We start from the raw sequence: 22804 nt of genomic DNA, 5'->3' as shown, positions 1-22804 counted from the left end.
CAGGAGAGCCAGGAGGACCCCACTGCTGACACAGAAACATAAAAAAGCCAGACTGGAGTTTGCCAAAATGTACTTGAGGAAGCCAAAATCCTTCTGGGCGAACATCTTGTGGACAGATGAGACCAAGGTAGAGCTTTTTGGTAAAGCTCATCATTGTACTGTTTATAGAAAATGAAATGAGGCCTACGAAGAAAAGAACACAGTACCTACAGTCAAACATGGGGTGGAGGTTCTAAGATGTTTTGGGGATGTTATTCTGCCTCTGGCACTGGATGCCTTGACTGTGTACAAGGCATCATGAAATCTGAAGACTACCAAAAGATATTGGGGCGCAATGTAGGGCCCAGTGTAAGAAAGCTGGGTCTGCGTCAGAGGTCATGGGTTTTCCAGCAGGACAATAACCCCAAACATACCTCTAAAAGCACCCAGAAATGGATGAAGACAAAGCGCTGGAGAGTTCTAAAGTGGCCAGCAATGAGTCCGGATCTAAATCCGATTGAACACTTATGGAGAGATCACAAAATTACTGTTGGGAGAAGGCGCCCTTCAAATTGGAGAAACCTTGAGCAGTTTGCAAAAGAAGAGTGGTCGGAAATTCCAGTTGAGATGTGTAACAAGCTTGTTGATGGTTATAGGAAGCGCTTGATATCAGCTATTTTTTCCAAAGGGCGTGCAACCAAATATTAAGTAGAGGGTGCCAATAATTTTGTCCAGCCCGGTTTTTGAGTTTTGTGTGAAATGATGTCAGATTTGGCTTTTTTTCTCTGTTTTTTTGTGTTGTTCCAATGCACATAAAGGAAATAAACATGTGTATACCAAAAATTTGTAATTGCAACAATTTTCTGGGAGAAATGGTGCATTTTCTGGGAAAATTCCAGGGGTGCCGATAATTTCGGCCATGACTGTGTATATATATATATATATATATTGTGGTGGATTGCCGGCTTTCTACTCCGGCCCTCACCCCCAGGCCGCCAGGAGGAGCTCTCCCGACAGCATGAACGTGCCACGAATTCCAGCAGGGCATCATGGACTCTGTAGTTTATATGCACAGCCCTGCTGGATACCATGGGGGCCTCCAGGAGTCGCTGTAGGGAGGTTGTCAGACTCTTATGTGCCCTATAACCCGGAGGTGCGTCATGATCACATGACAGGAAGAAACGACGTGCCTCCGGGGTAGAGAAGAGTTTTTATATGACCCGGAAGTGTCAGTCACGTGGACAGAGAGGGCGAAACACTTCCGGATCAGGACTATAAAAGGACTATGGGAAATCCCAGATGACGAGCTGAGCTGGGTGGAAGGAGGGCAACGCGTCTGGGAGTGGAGGATTGTGTATTATTATTGTTATTATTACTGAGTATTGTGGAGAGGAGGGTGCTTTGTGCACAATTATTATTATTATTTCTAATAATAAACCATTATTGGACTTTTACCTGGTGTCTGACGTGTAGTCTGAGGGTTCAAGGGGTCACGGGAGACCTCTAATCTATCACAATATATATATATATTCACGGCATTCGTAGTCTGTGCCACAATCTGATTATTTGGGTGGTTACCTACCAGGTAACGCTTGTGGTTGGCCAGCAAGTCTGCTAACATCCGCCACGCCAGTTGTGAGAAGCAGATCATAGAATGGTTGAAATAGTTTACTGTCAAATAATGCAAAGAGTACGTGACACGTGTTTCGCCCTCATTCTGGGCTCATCAGGCGTACACACTCCACTGCTCTCCCTCTCGGGAATCGAACCTCGGACGTCAGCACCAGAGGCGATGCCCCTAACGTTGCGCCACGGCGTGTGGTTCGTTTATTTGACAGCATGTAGATCGAGGTAATTACATTCACGGCATTCGTAGTCTGTGTCACAATCTACATGCTGTCAAATAAACGAACCACACGCCGTGGCACAACGTTAGGGGCATCGCCGCTGACGTCCGAGGTTCGATTCCCGAGAGGGAGTGCATTAGAATGTGTACGCCTGATGAGCCCAGAATTAGGGCGAAACATGTGTCGCGTACTCTTTGCATTATTTGACAGTAAACTATTTCAACCATATATATATATATATATATATATATATATATATATATATATATATATATATTGGGTGTGTGTATATACATGCTGAGTTGCAGGAGAGGACTGAGCATACAAAAGTTTTACTTTGACAGTTGCAGGAAGAGTACTCAAACCTTATTCAGTATTGGATTCTTAAGTCAAATACAGAGTAAATGTCAACTTTATAGCAGACAACTTCCTTGTTGTCTGTGTTACAGCAACTTCAATTAGTGATTTTAAAGCAACATGTATGTGTCTTCTATAACAGGACTCGACTGTAGAGAGAAAGTCAAAGCAGAGGCTGAGACAGGGTTGCAAGCAGTATGGACAGGACAAATAGAACAGGATAACAGGTGAGTGAATTGGCTTTAAACACTTGTAGAAACATATGAAGGGAGCTCTACAAGGTATGGCAGCAGCTGATATAATATTTGGCTTTTTAAGGCTGTTTCTTTTGCACTGGAGTGCTGCATAAAAGAATGTTTTCCCAGTGGCTGAAGCTGCACCAGTAGAAGAAGTGCAGTGTGAATGGTCACAATCTATAGTGCAAAATTGACTGACTTACTCTCTCACTTATCAACAGAAACCCTATTTCCTGTTTAGGTAAAAAGGTGAAATTTGGCAGGATGATATATCTAGGTCAGTAGGTACCCGCCAAGACAAGACATTCCAATATTTCAAAATTTAGGGATAAGTCCCAACAATAGAATACCTAAATACCTCAAAATCTCAAAAATGACTTGATGGCTTTGATTACAATTTGGTGACATTGTAGAAAAAAAGAATATTTTGTATTTGTCAATGTTTTTTAATATTCCCTTACCTTGCAGGCTTGACACTGTGCTGCCAGTGTGCTTTTTACAAATGAAGGACCCAGCACACATGATTGACGGGCCACAAAACTACCCCCAGTAACAATAGGGTGGATGACTGAAAATGGGGTGGTATCTGGGATAGGAAAATCAAATAGTCTTCATTACATTATGGAAAATTAATGGAAAAAAAAAAAGTTTGGGAAAACTCAATGACGATGCAAAGCTCAGTGTTTAGCGAGCAGTGTTTTTTGCTGTTGTCTAGCAGCACTCTTAGATGTGACCAGCTCTGTTAATCCCCAGCTCCAAGATGTGGTGTCAAAACCCTGTTCTGCAAACTCAAATGGAGAGATGTTGGCCTTAGACATTGGTGCTTGAATGTCTATTAGAGAAGCAAAAGAAATCTGCTCCGCACTCATCGCTCTTCACATTAATACATCAATGTAGCATATAGGATACTTGCACTTACATGTACTGAATATCCAGCTTAAGGACTGCTTTGCATATGCAGAGTCATTTGCATCATAGGACATCATAAATGTTTGATCCCAGACAACATTTTTTAAAAAGTGTGAATGTTTCTTTCCAGTTTGCAGCAGTTTTCAGAAAAATTGAGGGGTTTATGTTATATTTAACCTAGATCATCTGACACTTTGTAGATTAAGTATGAAAATTGTCTAATTTGGGAATACTTTGGTTTTAAAAGTGTATAGTACAAGCTGTTAAACCACTAAAGGCAGACATTTATAAAGTCATTTTAAATTCAACCACATAGTCCAATATGAAGAGTACATGAAAGTTAAGCAAGCGGTACCAAGTCCTGGTAATGTTAGGTTTGCAACACAGATTGCCATTAATTACCTGTTTTTGCTAACGCAGGTCGGTATACCTGTCGTGTACTTCAGTTTTTATCCACCAAGAGAAGGCTATGTAAAAGCCAGAAGGCTACTTGAAAGTTACTATGGTGATCAAATATTCTCTTTTGTGACTTGGCTAAAGCTGAAACAGAGCTTATACACCTCAATCAACTGCAAGAATTTCAAGAAGAATTAAAGGCTTTAAAGAAAAATGCCTGTGTAAAAAAGAACAGTGAAATCTTCAAACTTGACCCAGTCATACAAGATGGAATACTGAGAGTTGGAGGAAGACTCAACAAAGCTGCAATGCCAGAAGAAGCTAAATATCCTGCAATTCTTCACAAGCATTTACATATCACCTCCCTTATGTTGCAGCACATTCATTCGTAAAGAAATTGGTCATTGTTGGTACAATTATTTGCTCGCTCAGCTACACCAGAAATATTGGTACCTCAAGCAAACTCAACTATCAGTAAAATCATCAAAGTGAACTGCATGCAGAAAATTCAATGCAAAAGCAGGGGAGCAAAAAATGGCAGATTTGCTGGAAGATTGTTTGTAACCTGACCAACCACCTTTCTCCAGTGTTGGAGTTGATTATTTTAGTCGATTTCAAGTTAAAAGAGGACAAGGTCTGGTCAAGAGGTATGGAGCAATTTTCACTTGTCTAATAATCAGAGCTTTATATATACAGATTGCACACAGCTTGGACAGTGATTCTTGCATCAATGCCATATGCTGATTCATTTGTAAAAGAGGACAAGTTAAAATCATGCACTCAGATAATGGAACAAACTTTATTAAAGCAGAAAGAGGTATGTGAAGCAATTAAAAATCTTGACCAAGAAAACATCAGCAATGCTATGATGAAGAAAGAGATGGATTATCAATCCACCATCAGCCTCTCATCAAGGTGGAGTATGGGAAAGACAAATTAGAAGCATAAGAAAGATTCAAAACTCAATACTTAACCAACAAACACACAACGATGAAAGTCTCCAAACATTGATGTATGAACTGGAATCAATCATCAATAACAGACCGCTCACAAAGACATCAAATGACCAAAATAATTTGGAGGCACTCACACCTAATCACTTGCTGTTACTGAAGACACAACCCAACATGCCTCCTGGACTCTTTTCTAAAAATGACCGGTACACTCAAAGACGCTGGAAGCAAGTTCAGTACATAGCTGATTTGTTTTGGAAAAGATGGTCTAAAGAATATTTGCCAAATGGCTTACACCAAGAAGAAATTTTGAACCAGGGGACATTGTTTTAATTGTAGATGATGCTGCACTCCGTTATTCTTGGGTAATGGGTCGAGTCATCAAGACAATACCAGATGCCAAAGGTGCAGTCAGAAGAGTTTGTGTGCAGACCAAAAGTCACACACTGGACAGACCTGTGAATAAACTGCTCCTGCTACAAGAAACAGCCAATATTTGAAATAAGAAATATTTAAATGTTTGTTTGCAGTTAAAGTACTAGTTTTTTAAAGAATAGAAATAATTTATGGCTCTTTTTGAATTGAAATATATCAATTGTCTCTGCTCCTGCATAAAAAATTAGGGGACAGAAATGTTGGAGCCAATCTTAGAAAGTTAATGCTTTAAGTTAAACTAATATTAATGTTTGGTTGATTTCAATAGAATATCAGTTTCTTATCTGTATGGGATAGGCATACAGTTTCCTGACCGTTTAGAAATGGTTCAACTGTATGAACAAACTTAAAGAAACAAACAAGATATATAAGCTTTAAATTGAATTTTCTTTAGACAATGACTTTACTTTGCATTACCAACTTTTTCTCTACTTTTGTGTGAACTGTTTTACTTTAAATTTTTAATGAAGCTTTTAAAACGAAGATGCTTTGTCTGTGGAATCATTTCAATGTGTCAGGCTAGTGCCAGAATCCCATGAAGCATACTAAAGCTGCAGAAGTTTGGTAATTTTGGGTAAACGCAGCTACACATACACTTGTACTATTTTTTTATTAATACAGCAGAACCCCAATTTAAAATTCCCAAGGTTAAGTTTTCAACATTTACATTTTTTTGAATGATGAGTGGTGGTGATGGCTGGATTTTCAGAAGAAAAAAAAAATTTGGAAAAAAGAGAAGCAATATTTGTGTTCTATTTAAATTTTATTATATAATATTTGTATATCAGTAATTTGCTGTATTTACTGTATTAAAAACAGTGACAAAGATTTTAGTTCTGAAGTGTGTTGTAACTTTATTGTAACAAATAAAAATGAGACTATTAAACACTACAGTTTTATTTTTTAAACTAATCTAGCATTTTTCATTGTACTACTAATTGAAATTAATAATCACAATTATAATATGAAAGGCAATAATTGACAATTATTAACTTTGTCAGAATTGCACACTCTTATTAAAACGATCAGTTCACTGCATGTAAATGTTTAGCTTGTAAACATCAATACTGTATGTAATTAGTTACAGTAACTGTGATTCACTGTATATTGCTTTAGATCTAAACCCTCCAAAACTATATAACGGTACACAAATATAAATCAAAGCATTACATTCAAATCTGATTGAAGCTACCGCTACTGGGTGAAATTAAATGTAGTGTATACCCAAAATTCTCTTTATCCCTACTAATTATCAGTTTGAATGCAAAATTTTATTTTGCAGTGACCATGAACAAAAGCCAAGTTCAGTCACTAGGGAAAGCAAGAATTGATCTGTGGTATGAATGTTTTAGTCATGTGCAATTATGTCTAGCATATTCAAGAATAAGGAGCTGCTGTGAACTAATAATATTAGACCCTGGTAAAAATAAATAAATAATATTGTATACAGAAAAGTACTTCATTACTTAAATAGTACGTATGTCTTATGAAATTTCTTGGGCAAAGTCGGGTGACACAACTAGTATACTGTATATGCGGTAGAAGTAATTTGATTATGACATGTTTGCATTCTAATTTGATTGCTTAATTTAAATTTTAGTATGTTGTATGATAAAGATGAAGAGAATTTATGTCATAGCAGCTAAAACATAAATAATTATGGACAATGATGTATGATTTAATGCATTTTAGCTCAGAGTTTCCTAGTAAATGACATTTTATTTTATTTCATGTGAGGATTTTACGTGTTTATATTTTTTAATAATTAACAGTAAGAAGAAAAATGGTAAACTTTATTGTTGTATAAACCATACCCTTTATGTCCATAAGATTCGATTCTTACCCCTGTTTAATCTGGTTTAGTGACATGGGAGCAGAGGTCCGGAGCAATGTACACAGCACCATCAGGCCTAAGGCAGAAGCTAACTCTGGATGTAATGCCATTCAGTAACATTAACAACCTCGAGCAATTCAAAATTATCACTAATCCTTACAATGACATTTTTGAAACATAGAAGGAAAACTGGAATTACCACTCAAATTCATAATCCATGATGGAATATTACAGAATAGAAATGAGTTTTAAATATACTTGTTTCCTTATTCCTTGGCCCCTAAAATGTCTTCAACCTTTTTGTGATTAATCTGAATGCATTCTGCTGATGAGTGTGATATTCTCTTTGGATTGTATATTACATTTTTTTTATTCAGCTCTTTTGATATGCAGTACACTTAAAGTTGCTTCATGGACATAATGCTATCTGGAAATAAATGCCCTAACTAATACTTTACATGATTTATCATAATGCTAAAAATGTAACTTATTCCACTAATAACAATTGACAGTTTATATATTGGTTTTCTATACCAGCTAAGTGCACATCCAGGTTTTGAAAATGTGGAGCCTTTCCTTGCAGCACAAAGGATAAGACAAGAACCATACCTGGACAAGGTGTCAGTCCCTTGCAGACTACACTCATGCATATACACCATGTTACTATAGGGTCACCTTAGCATGCGCATCTTTGGCATGCTGGGGAATTCTTGTGCATACTGGACACAAAGAGTGCCGGGGCTGGGATTCAGTTTTTGTATACAGTATATGTTAAAAAATAAAAGATGGAATAAACAGTCGTGACAAGTAAATGGCCACAGATGATGCCCATATTTTTATATACTGTACAATACTTTTTTTTCTACAATAAAATATTTTGATTCACAGGCCAGATTTTTTTCAGTTTATTTTACCCACTGTCCTTTATTCATTCATTCAGTCTTGTTCTTGTAGGACAGGCAATGAATGGTTGTTGTGCAGCATGCCAGCTGTTTGAAGGAGAAAAGGAAGACGAGCAACAGCACCAGTCAAAAAACAATCCATTACTCTTAAGTTACAAGGACTGGAGAGACCTGTGTTGGTGTGCAATTTATTGGAACACAAGGAGAAAACAAAAACACCCTGAAAAACTGACTGAATTGACTAAAAGAGAAAAGGAAAATAGCAGGGAGAGATGATCATGCAGGCTTTCAGCAGACATAGAAAAAGGAGGATGCAAATGAAAAACACAAGCAGAAATTAGTTTGAAAAGAGCAAGTTAGATGGAAAGGACAGCATTTTAAAACAAGATGCGCAGAACTTGCATAAATGGAAAAATAAGACAACCTGAAAAAAGCAGCAAATTATAGAATATATATTACAATACAAATAAAAAATACTTACAAACATTATAAAATAATACTTTGAGCACCTTTTTGTTTCGTTTCAGTTTAGTACAATCTGAGCACCATATTTTAAACAGTTCTTAAGTGTTGCAGGTAAATCAAAAATATACTTTCTCAACTCAACCCCTTTGTTCTTTAAAAACAAAAAAAACAACAATTCTGTCTCTTTTTATACATGATGTTTGTTCCTTCCAGCACTCAAAATTTAATTTCTCACTGGCATCTTCAGCAAACTGACACAGAAATGCACTTAAATTAAAAACAATTAATTGACCCTTGTGCTTAATACATTTTTAATATACTTCGAATGGACTTGAAGACAATGTGACTTTATTCTTTAGCGCACAAAAGTACCAACACGTGAAAACTGCAAAGAACAGCTTATGTTTTTAGCATTTAGTTTAATGCACTGTACCTCTCACTAGGACCTTGTTTTTATTTTTATATAACATAATTGCAGCAGAATGTATGGATTATGTTATGTGGTGCATAGTTATCATTCCAAAGGTGTTGCATATAAATCCAAAAAATTCCATTTCCCTTTTGAACAGTTAACCATGGCTAGCTGCATTAAACTATACATATGCAAATCCCTTCACACAATGTGGCTGTAAAAAAACACAGAGAAAAGTTTTGTTCTACACTGTTCTTTGCAGTTTTCAGAAATAAAAAACATCCCATCAAATTTTATGTAGGCTACTGCACAAATAACTCACAAGGTGGTCAGACAGATGGCAGGCCTACACAGAAGAGTGGAACAGTTTCATTACTGTACATTTGATTTTTCCCTTTCCTTCTTGCCATAGAGTTTAGGTTTGTTTTGTAGTTGCAAAGTTTTTGGTGTGGCTTTCTTCAATTAAAGTCTTTCTTGTCCTGGTGATTTAGCTGAGGATCCTCCATTCAAATACTGGATCCTGAAAAATGATTTCTAAATGTAGAGTAGGATTCTCCATTTATTTTCATTGGGCTTTTGTTTTCCTGGGTATTTTATTTCCTTTTTGGATTATGTCTGTTATGCCAGACAAGAATAGAGATTATTGGCTGGTATTCAGCATGTAGAAAATATGGCCTGGGGTTGAACAAACGGTGAGAAAGAAATTTTGTTTGTTCAGGTAGTCCTGGAGAAGACACATGGGGCTTGGGATAAACAGGCAGGTCGTGAAATGTTTGTATTTTTTCTATTTTTTACTTTTTTATACTTTTTCTTTGGATTTTTACTTTCTTTTATGTTTGTCTTTCAGCCTAAGAAGCACACGGGTCCCACATCAAAGCCAAATTTCTGGTTAGGCTCCCCAAAGTCTGTGAACATGACATCTGCTAGAGGTAGGTGCTCCACATGTGGTGTGTTCACTTCCAAAATTGTTTTATCGTAACCCTTGCGGTTCTGCAAAAACATAAATCATAAAATTACCAGGGATGGAAGGACTTAATGTTAACACAACATGTTTAGGTCTGTTCTTTCTCTCTTTACCATCTTTTATAGCTTCAGTGTTTATCTTAGATATTACCACAGAGCCTTCATAAATTGCAGAAAGGTACAGTTTATAATACACAGGTATTACTTTTCATATATTCACAACAAATTTCTGTTACTAAGAGGTTTTTGCCTATATCATTTATATCACAGTAAATCATTTCATTTTAAAAGGCAGTTAATTTTCAAATTAATTTTTGTATTAGGGTCAGACTAATTTTTAATTATTCATTTTTTTTATTAGATTCAACTGTATGGAGTTTATATACTTACAGCACAGCCATCAACATGAGCCTTGATGTAGGGATTATTTGTATAGCTCATTTCTTCCTCATTGGCACCCTGGAAATGCAGAGCTCTTTCAAAGCTGTCTGAGCCCAAATGATGCCAGGCTACTGAATGGTGGCAGTGATATGTAAAGTTTTGTCGGGCTGAGACACTGAGCAAACGCAAGAAGGTCAACTGAACAACTCCCAGAGGGTTACCATTGGAGTCCACATAGGACAGCTGAACAAAAAACAGAGAAAACAAAATGAAGTTATTTAGGCAGTATAATGTATATACATATTTCATAAACATTTCAAATAATTTAAACAGCATATATTGTGAATTTACAATACTAGCAGTAAACATTAAAATGAATAATGATTATTAGTAGAAACACAAGAAACTGTACATATATATGAGCAGGTAATAAGAACATAAGAAATTTAATAAATGAGAGGAGACCATTTAGTTCCTCATGCTTTTGTTTGTTTAGCTAATACCTAAGCTGCTCCAATATCTCATCCATATACTTCGTAAAGGTTGTCAAGTTATCTGCTTCAACTACATGTGTCGTTATGTTTGTTCCAGATTTCCACAACTCTTAGAGTAAAGAAGTGCTTCCTGGCTTCCGTCCTAAATGTACGTTCCCTTGATTTCCACTGGTGTCCTCAAGTACATGATTCATGGTTAAGTTCAAAGAATTCCAGTGGATCTGCTTTATCAATGCCATTGAGAATTTTGAAGACCTGGATTAGGTCCCCAAACTGTCTCCTGTGTTTGAGACTAAACAGGTTTAATTCTCTGACTCTGTCAGATTAGGACATGTCCTAAAATCATGGGATGCACTTAGTTGCTCTCCTCTGCACAGTTTCAAATGATGTTATGTTTTTCTTGTAGTGTTGTAACCAAAACTGCACATAATACTCCAGCACATTACTAGCACATTATATAGCCTGAGTATAATGTCCCTTGATTTATAGTCAACTGTTTTTACAATATAACCAAATATTTTATTTGTCTTTTTAAAAGGTGCTACCCATTAATGTATGTTACATTTAAATATCTTAAATATTTTAAATAATCTGTTTTCATATCCTTTGTGTTAAGATCAGAGTCATGTAAATTTGTGCCAATCATAGCCACAGACATTGAATAATAGTATCATGCTCTATAACTTTAGTAGTAGTTGTAATATTGTAACATATGCAAAGTACAGTGAAATTCTTTCTTGCACGTCTCATCACTCACCAGTGCCATGGTAGTTAGCCAATCTTGTAAAACAATATAACATCCTAATAACGTACGTTATCAGATTTATAAGGCACATAATATAATTATCAAAATCTTTTTATCTTGATAAACAAAAATTAATTGAGCCAACATTGCTATTTTAATAGTAGAAAGTGGTAATTCTTATATTCTAAACATGTTTCAGTTTACAGCAAACTAATGAATTTACTTCCATATCCATACAAATAAACTTAGCTGAAATGCCAATGTTTGATTATGCTCATTCTAGGGCTGGGGTGGCTTTAATATCTTAGTCATTGAAAGATTGTTTTTTCAATTGTCAGTACTTTAACTCAGATTTAATAAAGTAGGCAAAAATTGTCTGTTTAGAAATTCTTACCTTATTGCCCTGTTTAAACTCACTGTACCATATTCCTGGGCGCTCCTTTGACCAAGTGTTCATTTTTACCTAAAAATACAAACAAACTTTTTCAAAACTGTGTAATATTCTATTTATTATGATCTGTTTCCAGAAAAGGATTTTTTTTTTACTACTAACAGGTGAAATGCTGTATGTGTTACAGCTCGTTCACAATGATAAAAAGCTTCACTGTTGTCAGACATTTATGATTAAATAATACCTACCACCATAATATTTTGTTGTTTATATGAAGTTATTCTCTGTTATTATTTAAGAGAACTCCAAAGCTTGCAGAGTTTCGGAATTATTTATACATACTGTACATGGTTTCTGCCCACCCATTTCATTGCATCTTTATTTGCATTGAGTAGTCTGATGCCACTTAAATTCAAAACTCTGTAAAATGAGGACCACACCTTGAATTCATTCTAATGTACTGTCACACACGTGCGACTAGGAGGGAACTGAATGGACCAAGTGAAGGTAATTATCCACCTGGCCAGGGGGTGGTGGGGTGCGCTAAACCTTATTCTGTTATCTCTGCAGGCCAAGTATGGGAAAACCTGCCTGAGTTAACAATAATGTCACTTCCAGTTCTGGCGCCAAGAAAGATGTCACTTCTGGGTCTACCGGCAAGAAAGATGTCACTTCCAGTTTCCGGCCTCAGATGACATCGCTTCTGGTCTCACCCTTTAAAACCACCATCTTCTCCACTACCAATTCAGTTCAGTCTAGAGCTCAATCTATGCACATCAGTGCTTACTTAAAAAACCCTTTTGCAGCCAGGGACAATATTCTGGTGGCTGGCCCAAACCTTTCCAGTGTGTTGAGACTCATTCTTTTACAGCACATAAATGAAATTTGATACTGTACAACTGCCCAGTAACAGATTTATGCTACTCCTGTGCTAGCCTGCAACCACCACTGATTAGTTGGGCTAGGAAGGCATGAATTAGTAGGTCAGAGTGCAACAGATATAATATATAATGCATGCAATATCAAAGAAAAAACTTGGCCATCTCATATTATATGCGCCAAATAACATTCTAAATGAATAATATATCTTACATCATGAAACATTATACACTGTAAATAAAGTCAGTGTTGTAAACTGTCACTGCAGATTATGAATCATGGATGAACATATTAATACTTTTGCTTTTAGGCCATACTTACACCAATAAAACCACAAAAAAGTACAAAAATTATAAGTCAATGAAATTGACTTATTTCCATGTCAGAGGTGAAGGGAGTCTACTGCAGGAGGTAATTGTTGGACTGCTCAAACAAACCATGTAACCTAAAAACCATCCTTATATGCATTCATATATTTTACAAACTTGCTTTGTCCAACTCAAGTCTCTTGAGTAGACAGATCCTGTCCCAGCTGCATTGAGTGCAATACAGAATCCATCTCGCAATGCAGTATCCATCCATCATAGGGCACCCTCACTCATAATGAGCCTTTTTACAGTCACCAATAAACTGAAAAATGCATGTGTTTGATATGTGGGAATTATCTAGAGAAAAGTCCACACAGACACAAAAAGAATGTGCAAACTTCACACAGACAGTGATTATCTTAAACACAGCATCCTTGTGCTGTGAGGCACAATTGATAATAAATTTAGCACTCTGCAATTCAACCTTAAAACCACATGATTTAAAATAAATATAATTATCAGACCTACATACACTATGCTAAAATGACTTTTTCTAACATCAAAGTGCATAAATCATTGTTGTATATTTATTGTGAAGACCAATGTCTAAAACGGATTAATCTAAAGGTGTAATGAGGGAGGAGCCTCACCATTTCAGTTTGCTTATCAGGGTAAATACAAGTTTCTCCTCCAGCAGTAAAGTTGCAGAAGACCTTGAAAGAGTCCCTTGAGCACCCCTGGTTAGGATCAATCCAGTATTCACCTACCAGAATGAACAGGAGAGAACAGCAGTGTATTATAATAAGTCAATGTTCAGTGTTCAAACATTGTAACTATTAGTGCAGTTTAGCTGTGGAAATACAATTTGTGTCCATAGAAATGTGATGCTGCATTTCTCATATCTAAGAATGCAAACAGAAAATGTGCAATAAAATTCAGTGTCTGAACAATTTAATATTTGTAGTCACTGACCATCTTTGAAGGTTGGTTGGCACAGCTGCAGGTCCTTGCAGGTTCGAGCTGGGTTTTCCTGGGTTCCAAGTGGGTGCTTCATGTGTTCAATCTCCTGTTTGAGAGAATTGAGGGATCCAAAGATCTCTTCCATTCCTTCATGATACTCCATAGGTGCATCAGCCGCCATTCCAGCTGAGTCTTCCACCAGCATACTGGCATCTATAGATCGCTTGTTCTTCTTAGGCATTTGGAAGGGCAGAGGCTGGATCACCTCTCCTGGAGGTCCCTTTAGAGGAAATACAGAACGGTCATTTTTGTTGCAATTCATACTCTCTTTCAATTAAACACACAGATATAACCATCAGAAATGAAGGTGCGTGACAGAATCAGGTCCATACTGAACATTTCCAGTAACAAGTATTTAGAAACAATCCAAAAATCCTGTTCTAAGTAATATGTTAAACTTAATAAGAAACCTGGTAGTATGTTGCATATTTCAATTACTTTCTGTAAAGTACTGCAGTAAACATTTAAGTTAATTATATCCACAAAATAAAACAGGAACTGAAAAACTGTAGCACTCACTGGTGGACCAGGAGGTCCTGAGGTACCCTTTTCTCCTTTAGGACCAGCTTGACCCTAAAAGCAGAAAACAAAAGGTTAACAATTTTTACGCAGTGCAACAAATAAATTAGTAAAAAAGAAAAGGTATTATAATTTTAAATTTATAATTTAAATTTAAAAATATTTGATAACTATTGCCCTACATTTACCTTCAGCATCTTTCCTCAGTATCCTCATGTGCCTGAACCTGAACTTTTTTTGCCCAGCTTTGCCACTCCTGAGCACATTCCCATGAATCCTGTTTTTTTTTGACATGTCTTGCTTACCTCTTATCTGCATTTATAATTCCCATCCCACTCTCAGCATTCCCACTATACCTTTACTGCTCTTTGCCCGTCTCATGTATGTCACCAAAGCCCAGCTGACCAATCGTATTACTCAGAAGAACCAGACACACACACACACACAAACATTAGAATTTTATTATATAGTATCTATCTGCTTGTTTAGGTCATCCCAACAACACTGGGTAAAAGGTAGGAATCCTAGATCACATGGCACATTTACACAATATGCACATATGTTAGGGACAATTACACTGTATGAGATGTCTTACCGTGGCTCCCTTTGCACCTTTGATACCAGGAGGTCCCTGTAAAAAAAGACACAGATTGAGGAATTTTACACTATTCTCTCTATTTAAATGCATCGTTGTACTGTTTATTTAAGTTGTACTGTATTTATACTAAATAAATTATTATATTATATTTATATAAATAATATCTTTCCAAAATACAGTAAAGATATGGTTGTAACACGACATAATGGGGTGAATAGTTACTTGTGGAACAGACTTCCTTTCTACAGTGGTGATGAAAATACAAAAGGAAGCCCACTGTAAACAATAATTGGCCAGCTATAGTACTGCATATGAGATGAAAAAAGTTTAATAGGAAGGATCACTCACAGGCAGTCCAGGAGGTCCTGCTGGTCCAAGCGGGCCTGATTGTCCTGCGATACCCTAAAATGAAATATAAAAAATAATTAGTCATTCGAAATATATATTTTTAGAGTAATGTATACTATTATGACTGATTAAATGAAATGTACAGAATAAGGCTTTGCATGCCTATTTTTACAGATGAGAAATCTTAGCACATTTCAGCCTCTACCTGTTTAACCTAATCCAGTTACATTTAGAATGCACACTTTAGTTTTGATTAGGTTAGAACAATATATGTGTGTAATGTTGTTAAAGTAAAACACAATAATATATGTGCATCATGAAAAATATGAACATATTCACACCTTGTACGCTTTCATATATTTTTGAAGTTTCAATATTCTGTGTTGTTTTGGCTTCTTATTTTTTAAATGTGAGCATAAATGAGTTAAAGTAAATTAAATTAATTAAAGCCAGCAGGCTGTACAGATATTAAAGAGAGCATTTGAATGATTATTTTAAATTATCATGTTTTTAGTCTAGCAACAATATGTTATCAATGTTAGTTAGGAAAAATTATTGTAAAGAATAGTTATTAGTCATTAACAATAATATAAACTTTGTGACCTAATATATTCTTTAATAGTACAAAATCAAAAATAAATACTTCTATTTATAATGTTAACATTGTAAGTAAGAAGCAGAAGACACTGTTCCACTATACTAGAGCTCACTTTACTCTCTGTATTGGCAATATTTTCCTAAGTTAATTTAAATTTGGATCTATTTATTCATTAATATAGGAATTCTGCTATAAAACAGTACATTCCTAAGTTAATTTAAGTTTGCATCTGTTTATTAGAACAGAAAAGAGACTAAGTTTTAAAGAATTTAATAATTTAAAGAATAATATTGCATTGCAAAAGGACAATGCAAAAATGTGTATAGGGATCAACACATTGAACTTGTAAGTAGATCCAATATCATGTAAGTATACTAAAAATGTATAGTATTCAGATGGAACATACTGAACCAATGATAAGAAAAATAATTAAGAAAAAACATTGTAGTTCGCTTTTCAGAAAAAAATGTTTTTTTGTTTGCATGGAAAAAAGTAACAGATATGTCTCAATTAGAGGAAACAGAAATTTAAGTCCATAAAAATGAAAGTCAGTAACTGCCTATGAAGATCTAGAGACCTTTAGATGCAGTAGATGTTATAAACAGAAATTCAAGTGGGTTTTACTCTTCCAAGAAAATTAATTGGGATGCTGTGTATAATTGATTCACATTGAAAAGAAAAAAATCATTTGGTGTTTCATATGGTATACAGTATAATAATAGCCATAGGCATTTTATTTATTTAAATGGGACAGTTTATATTTTGAAGCCAGCATTCATTTTCTTTCCTTCTGATGAATCCTGTAAATCACCAGTACAAAACACTGCATAATGCTCATTTGAAACTAGGCAGAAAAATGATTTGCATGTGAACATATATTGTTTGTTTTATTCTACTTGATTTTGTCATTTTTTATGTATTAGTAAAACTTTTCATAATTAGAAAGGACTTTCTTAAAATGCTATAGATTTCCTAGCAAAACCAAAATTACACATTTTGGTTTTGTTTAAAGAGGTCGGCAGTTTCCATAGCTATACATCCATCCATCCATCCTCTTCCGCTTATCCGAGGTCGGGTCGCGGGGGCAGCAGCTTGAGCAGAGATGCCCAGATTTCCCTCTCCCCGGCCACTTCTTCTAGCTCTTCCGGGAGAATCCCGAGGCATTCCCAGGCCAGCCGGGAGACATAGTCCCTCCAGCGTGTCCTGGGTCTTCCCCGGGGCCTCCTCCCAGTTGGACGTGCCCGGAACACCTCACCAGGTAGGTGTCCAGGAGGCACCCTGATCAGATGCCCGAACCACATCATCTGACTCCTCTCGATGCGGAGGAGCAGCGGCTCTACTCTGAGCCCCTCCCGGATGACTGAGCTTCTCACCCTATCTTTAAGGGAGAGCCCAGACACCCTGCGGAGGAAACTCATTTTAGCCGCTTGTATTCGCGATCTCGTTCTTTCGGTCACTACCCATAGCTCATGACCATAGGTGAGGGTAGGAACATAGATCAACTGGTAAATTGAGAGCTTTGCCTAACGGCTCAGCTCCTTTTTCACCACAACAGACCGATGCAGAGCCCTCATCACTGCGGATGCCGCACCGATCCGCCTGTCGATCTCACGCTCCATTCTTCCCTCACTCGTGAACAAGACCCCGAGATACTTGAGGGCACTCCACCCTTTTCTGGCTGAGGACCATGGTCTCGGATTTGGAGGTACTGATTCCCATTCATACTCAGCTGCGAACCTATCCAGAGAGAGCTGAAGATCACGGCCTGATGAAGCAAACAGGACAACATCATCTGCAAAAAGCAGTGACCCAATCCGGAGTGCACCAAACCTGACCCCCTCAACACCCTGGCTGCGTCTAGAAATTCTGTCCATAAAAGTTATGAACAGAATCGGTGACAAAGGGCAGCCCTGGCGGAGTCCAACTCTCACTGGAAACGGGTTCGACATACTGCCGGCAATGTGGACCAAGAACATAGCCATAGCTATACAGTAGGAAGTCAATAGTGGTAGCGTTTGTATAATACACAATGTAATACAGCTGATCTGAAGAGTTCACTGCTGCAAAAACATTCTTAAGCAATGATAATCATAGGCAGGAAACAGAGGAGTGCATGATAACTAACAAAAAAAGTCTAAAATTTGAATATAAACAGAGTGGTGTACCTGTCCAGTACTCTCGTTTTTTAAGTCTTAAATGTGCCATGTGTTAGTGACTGATGCATTTTATGGATTGTAAAATTTACAATAATGTGTAAACTGTAGAAGCAGTCACTTTAGTTTTTGAAGAACACTGCTGCAATTTCATTTTATTTGTCATATTTAGTGAATTTGGTTTTCTTTATACTTACAGTGTATGATAATAAACAGCATTTCATGACCACTAAATAAGGCAGACTTGAAATTTAAAAATGTTTGGGTTGAGTGGAAGGTAAATACATATAAATTTATATAATTAGTTTCCACTACAATCATTATTTTTGACTAAACTTTAAATGTATTTTTTTAACACTTACATTTCTAAAAGCACCCACTCTCTCACTCTTAATACACTTGTTAAAAGTTATTTTTGCTACAGGACAGACCTGATTTTTGTTATCTCTAGCATCAGTCTCTGACTTCTTCTAGTGATCATTTGCCTTAGCTAACCCTACCATGAGCACAAGCCTCCTGACAGCATAGCTCTAAGTATCACAGGTAGATACAAATCCTAATATTATACCCAAGTTAGTGGTGCAGTGTCGGCCATTTTCATCTCAGAATTTAAAAACCTCAGGCTCACATTGTGATAAAAGGGATAGAGCAAATATCTTAAGGCTTGTATCATATTCCATTTTGGTTTCATCCCAGGTTAAACTTCCAGCCGAAGTTGCTTCTTTAGACACAGGATAGGATTCTTCTCGCTCTGTTACAGATTTCTGATAAGACTGCTTCAAGGTTGATGTGTAATGCATTATTGGAACAATCATTTCTTGAGAAAATTTGGAGATTTTAAATACCATACTAGAGCAGATGGACTACTTAAGAGTGACAAATGATCTAAATCCTGTGATGATGTGAGCTACACATTACAGTTAAGAAGCCAATGTTTATAATGAAAAAGCGCTAATAGCTTATATGCTCCAAAACATACTACACTTACCCAATTTCTGATTATTGCTTATTTAATTTCATTTGGTATTGTATCTCCTTGCTTTATGTTTGGGTACTGCTTGCTCTCAGTACTTATTTACTGAGTTAGCCCTTTTTATAAACTGCTTTACTTTGCATATACATGTACCAAGTCATACAGGTTGACAGTGTATGTTCTTTCAATGCCCAGTCTATTAATATTCTTTAAGAAAATCCACAGTTTCACTTTTTAGTGGTTTACATTTTGAAATTTCCTGGTGTTTCCTGAAGACAAACTAAATCACATAATTCCATTTGTCTTTGGCACAAGTACATTTGGAATAACTGACTCCATTATTACTCCAATGTGTAGCATAGCCTCTCTCTCATTTTCTACATCTAATCTTGTAGAGCCTACAATTTGATAAGTCCACACCACTTTTCCTGGTTTATTTTACTTTTCTATGTTGAGTTCTTTTTGTTTTCCTGGGGAACTCTCATTTATATTACCATTTTGTTCTATGTATTCAAACATTTCCTGCCAAGTTTCACTATATTCTGCAGTCTTACTTCTCAACCTGATAAGATTTATCCATGTAACTTCCCTTTTAGACTATTTTAAAGATATTTGTTTGGCTTTACTTATCACAATGCCACTTTTGTAATGTGTAATTGACAATAGCCACTATTTATATTATTTCAAAAACAGTCATCATTTCTTATCATTTTAGATTTTATTGCTGCAGTCAGACCCTTTCTGTCAGTTCTACCCCTCAAAAGTCCCTGGTTCATTTTTCCACATTCTGGAAATGTCCTTCTATATGTCAAAACTAGTCTCATGTTTCTACTTCTAGATCCTCAGTTCTGACTTTGAACAATTCTTTTCCTCCTCCTGGACCTTTCATCAGTCTCTCTCTCTCTCTCTCACCACTGTTCTTTCAGAATAAAACATTTCTCTAGGGTCTATAGCTGCCATGTTCGCCAGGATTCCCACTGGAGACAAGATGGTCCTTTATTCTTCAACTTTTTGGAAGTCAGCTTTTTTAAAACTATTGCATCCAATACAAATATTTAAAACTGTAACACTCACAGGGCTGGGATGGGGAAGTGTCTTATTTTCTTTCAGTATACTCCTGCATGAATTTACATGTTTATATTGAAATTAGTTGATTATGTGTCAATGTTTGTTCTATTTCCATCTCTTTAATAAAAAAATCACTCTTGTTAAGCTTGCTCTATGTACTCTCTTAAAGGTATATCCATATTACAGTATATTTTCATTGGAACATCTTACATCTTTTACAACATATTATCTTTTCCCAGATTTTTTTCCTAATGTGGGGCATTCCCTAGAGTGAGGAATGAAAAGAAATTAAAATCAAACTAATTTGGCAATATCTGTGGAAGCTCTCTAATACAAAATAGAAAATCACTGTATCCTAATCCCAAATTTCCTTTTGCATAGTTTTCCACATTCTGGATTTTAACAATTTATTTACCCTTTCCACATGTCTCTTTGTTTTGATTGGTATAATCTAACATGTGTAACTGTTTTATTTGTAATAGCTGCCATATCTGGCCATCATTTTCAATGCAAACAGAGTACTTTTTTCCTTATGCTTATGTTTTAAAACACCTGCCCAATTTGTAATGTCTTTTACAGGATCCCTCCAAAGACATCTTTTGGATGTCATGCCCCATTATCCACTATCACTAAAATACCTCAAGCCTAAAAGTTTACTTTACTACAGATACTGCAAGATTGACTCCTACACTTTAAAAACTAAGCCATTTGAAAGGCAATGGAATAAATGGAAAATATTGGCCATGCTAATTAGAACTTGGTTTTGATCCCCTTATAATTATTGTTTCAGCAAAGGATGGACGTAAACCATATTAGTCAATACTCTCACACCATAGCAGAACCAAACCCTTCATTGTAAGAAAAAAAAAAACAATTGAGTATATAGAATTCTTTTGTTACATGCCACACATGTTCCCACTTGATTGCTGACAACAAAATGAGGTATGATTCTTCTGGCCAGGTACCATTTTCTGTTGCTCTGTAGACCACTGTTTGTGTTCTTCATAACACATTAGTATAATTAGAGTTTTTAGACAGAGTGTTGTATTTGTACTCTGAATAAAGTAAGCACTCCCAGTGTCTTTAATGAAACATTTTGCTCCTGGCTTATATTAACAAGTACAGAAAAAAATACAGAGTTTCTTCTTTTTTCCCTAGCAGTTTAAATCAATGCTGGGACACTATGACCTGTAACTGATGCTGCTTTTCATGTTGCATTATATGACATCATCATAATACCTACCTGTACTTCTCTTCATGCAACATCAACAAATTGATCATTCCTAAATCTCACAAATGTGGCACAAAAAAACAGACTAAACTGATTGCTGTCAAAGCAGTTTTCTAATTATATTAGAAGCCATATTTGGCAGTTGAGCAGTTTCATGAATTACGTGATAGAATATTAATTGATTAATTATCATAACAATCAGTTCTGTTGAGGAACACTTGCTTTCAATATACAGTAAACTGTGCCCCGTTTAATTTATTTTGTCAGTTATCTATGCAATTAAAAAAACATGATGAAATAATAACTACTAATAATGAAAAGATTGACAGATGTAGTCAAATCTGTGAACTGCAACTTTGTTAGTAATAGTCCATAAATTATAAAAAATGAATTTGGTGGTAGAAAAGTGTTGAGAAATGAAGGCACAGATAAAAAAATAGAAATTTTCCTTCTGTTTTAAGTTTTATTTCCGTCACTGTCTTTATTAAGTAATGTTTAAAAGATATATAATAGAACTTGCTGTAGTAATCCAGTTTTTATTAGTAAATATTCTTATTTAGGTAAGGAAGTTGTAGAGAAAGGCAAGGAAATTGGAAGCTTCCTATAAATAAGGATTGATGATTCTTAGAGTTAGAACTATAGGATGAATGCAAAGCATTGCTTTCTATAATTTTAGCTCTAGGACTCAACAGTCCCTTACATGGATTTATAGAAACTCTTCTCACATTACTTGACTTTTACTACAATTGCTTTGGTGGTAACTATCAAAAATAACCATTGTATATACCTCCTGGTATTTACTGTATAATTTAAAACTTGCCAATGACTACCTTACAGTCTGAAATTTGTGATGACACTGATGTCCATCTGAGGGGGAGGATTACAGCTTTTGTACCATTAATGTGGATGCGCTTACTCAAAGTACTCACAGTTTCACCTTTGGGTCCAGAGCTGCCTTGTGGACCAGGTAGACCTCTGTCACCTTTCTCACCCTGCTCTCCTGGAGGTCCAATCAAACCAATAAGACCAGGATGACCCTTTTCTCCTTTTGCACCTGGATCACCCTTAAGACCTGGTAAGCCAGGAGGTCCCTGCATAAAAGTGAGACAATTTTTATTGTTTCCCATCCTAACAAGATATTCTTCAGGAAACAGAGCATAATTGAAACAGTTGGATATGACCATCAGTTCACTGAAACTTTTCTATTAAAGTTTTATATTTTGTTTCTGGACTCAAAGTTAATTTTGTGTCTGCTTACCATTGGTCCAGGGGGGCCTTTTTGTCCTGTAGCTCCAGGAGAACCTTGTTCACCCTAAATAGAGTCCAAAGAAGTTCTCAGAATTAACAACGGCAATCCAGACAAACACACACATGAATTCACTTTTATCTAAAAAGTTAGATATGCCTACA

At 36.1% G+C, this 22804-nt stretch overlaps 1 protein-coding gene across 6 annotated transcripts in view; it reads right to left on the bottom strand.

Annotated features, from left to right (window-relative positions):
- Nucleotides 1-8020: 8020 nt before the first annotated feature.
- Nucleotides 8021-22804, bottom strand: part of col11a2 (collagen, type XI, alpha 2) — a 167326-nt gene continuing 152542 nt past the window's right edge. For all 6 annotated transcript variants that reach the window (XM_028801342.2, XM_028801348.2, XM_028801355.2 and 3 more), the window contains 10 exons: nt 22653-22706; nt 22324-22485; nt 15372-15425; nt 15021-15056; nt 14426-14479; nt 13859-14126; nt 13537-13649; nt 11703-11771; nt 10079-10312; nt 8021-9715 (listed from right to left, as the gene is read on the bottom strand). In XM_028801342.2, coding sequence (XP_028657175.2) covers nt 9569-9715; nt 10079-10312; nt 11703-11771; nt 13537-13649; nt 13859-14126; nt 14426-14479; nt 15021-15056; nt 15372-15425; nt 22324-22485; nt 22653-22706 — 1191 coding nt within the window. In that variant the 3' untranslated portion in view covers nt 8021-9568. The remainder of the gene's footprint in view (nt 9716-10078; nt 10313-11702; nt 11772-13536; nt 13650-13858; nt 14127-14425; nt 14480-15020; nt 15057-15371; nt 15426-22323; nt 22486-22652; nt 22707-22804) is intronic.

This window comes from Erpetoichthys calabaricus, chromosome 1, assembly GCF_900747795.2.
Source record: "Erpetoichthys calabaricus chromosome 1, fErpCal1.3, whole genome shotgun sequence".
NCBI classification, from domain to species: Eukaryota; Metazoa; Chordata; class Cladistia; order Polypteriformes; family Polypteridae; genus Erpetoichthys; species Erpetoichthys calabaricus.
Note: the sequence above shows the minus strand (reverse complement) of the source record. Positions and strands in the feature narration are given on the sequence as shown.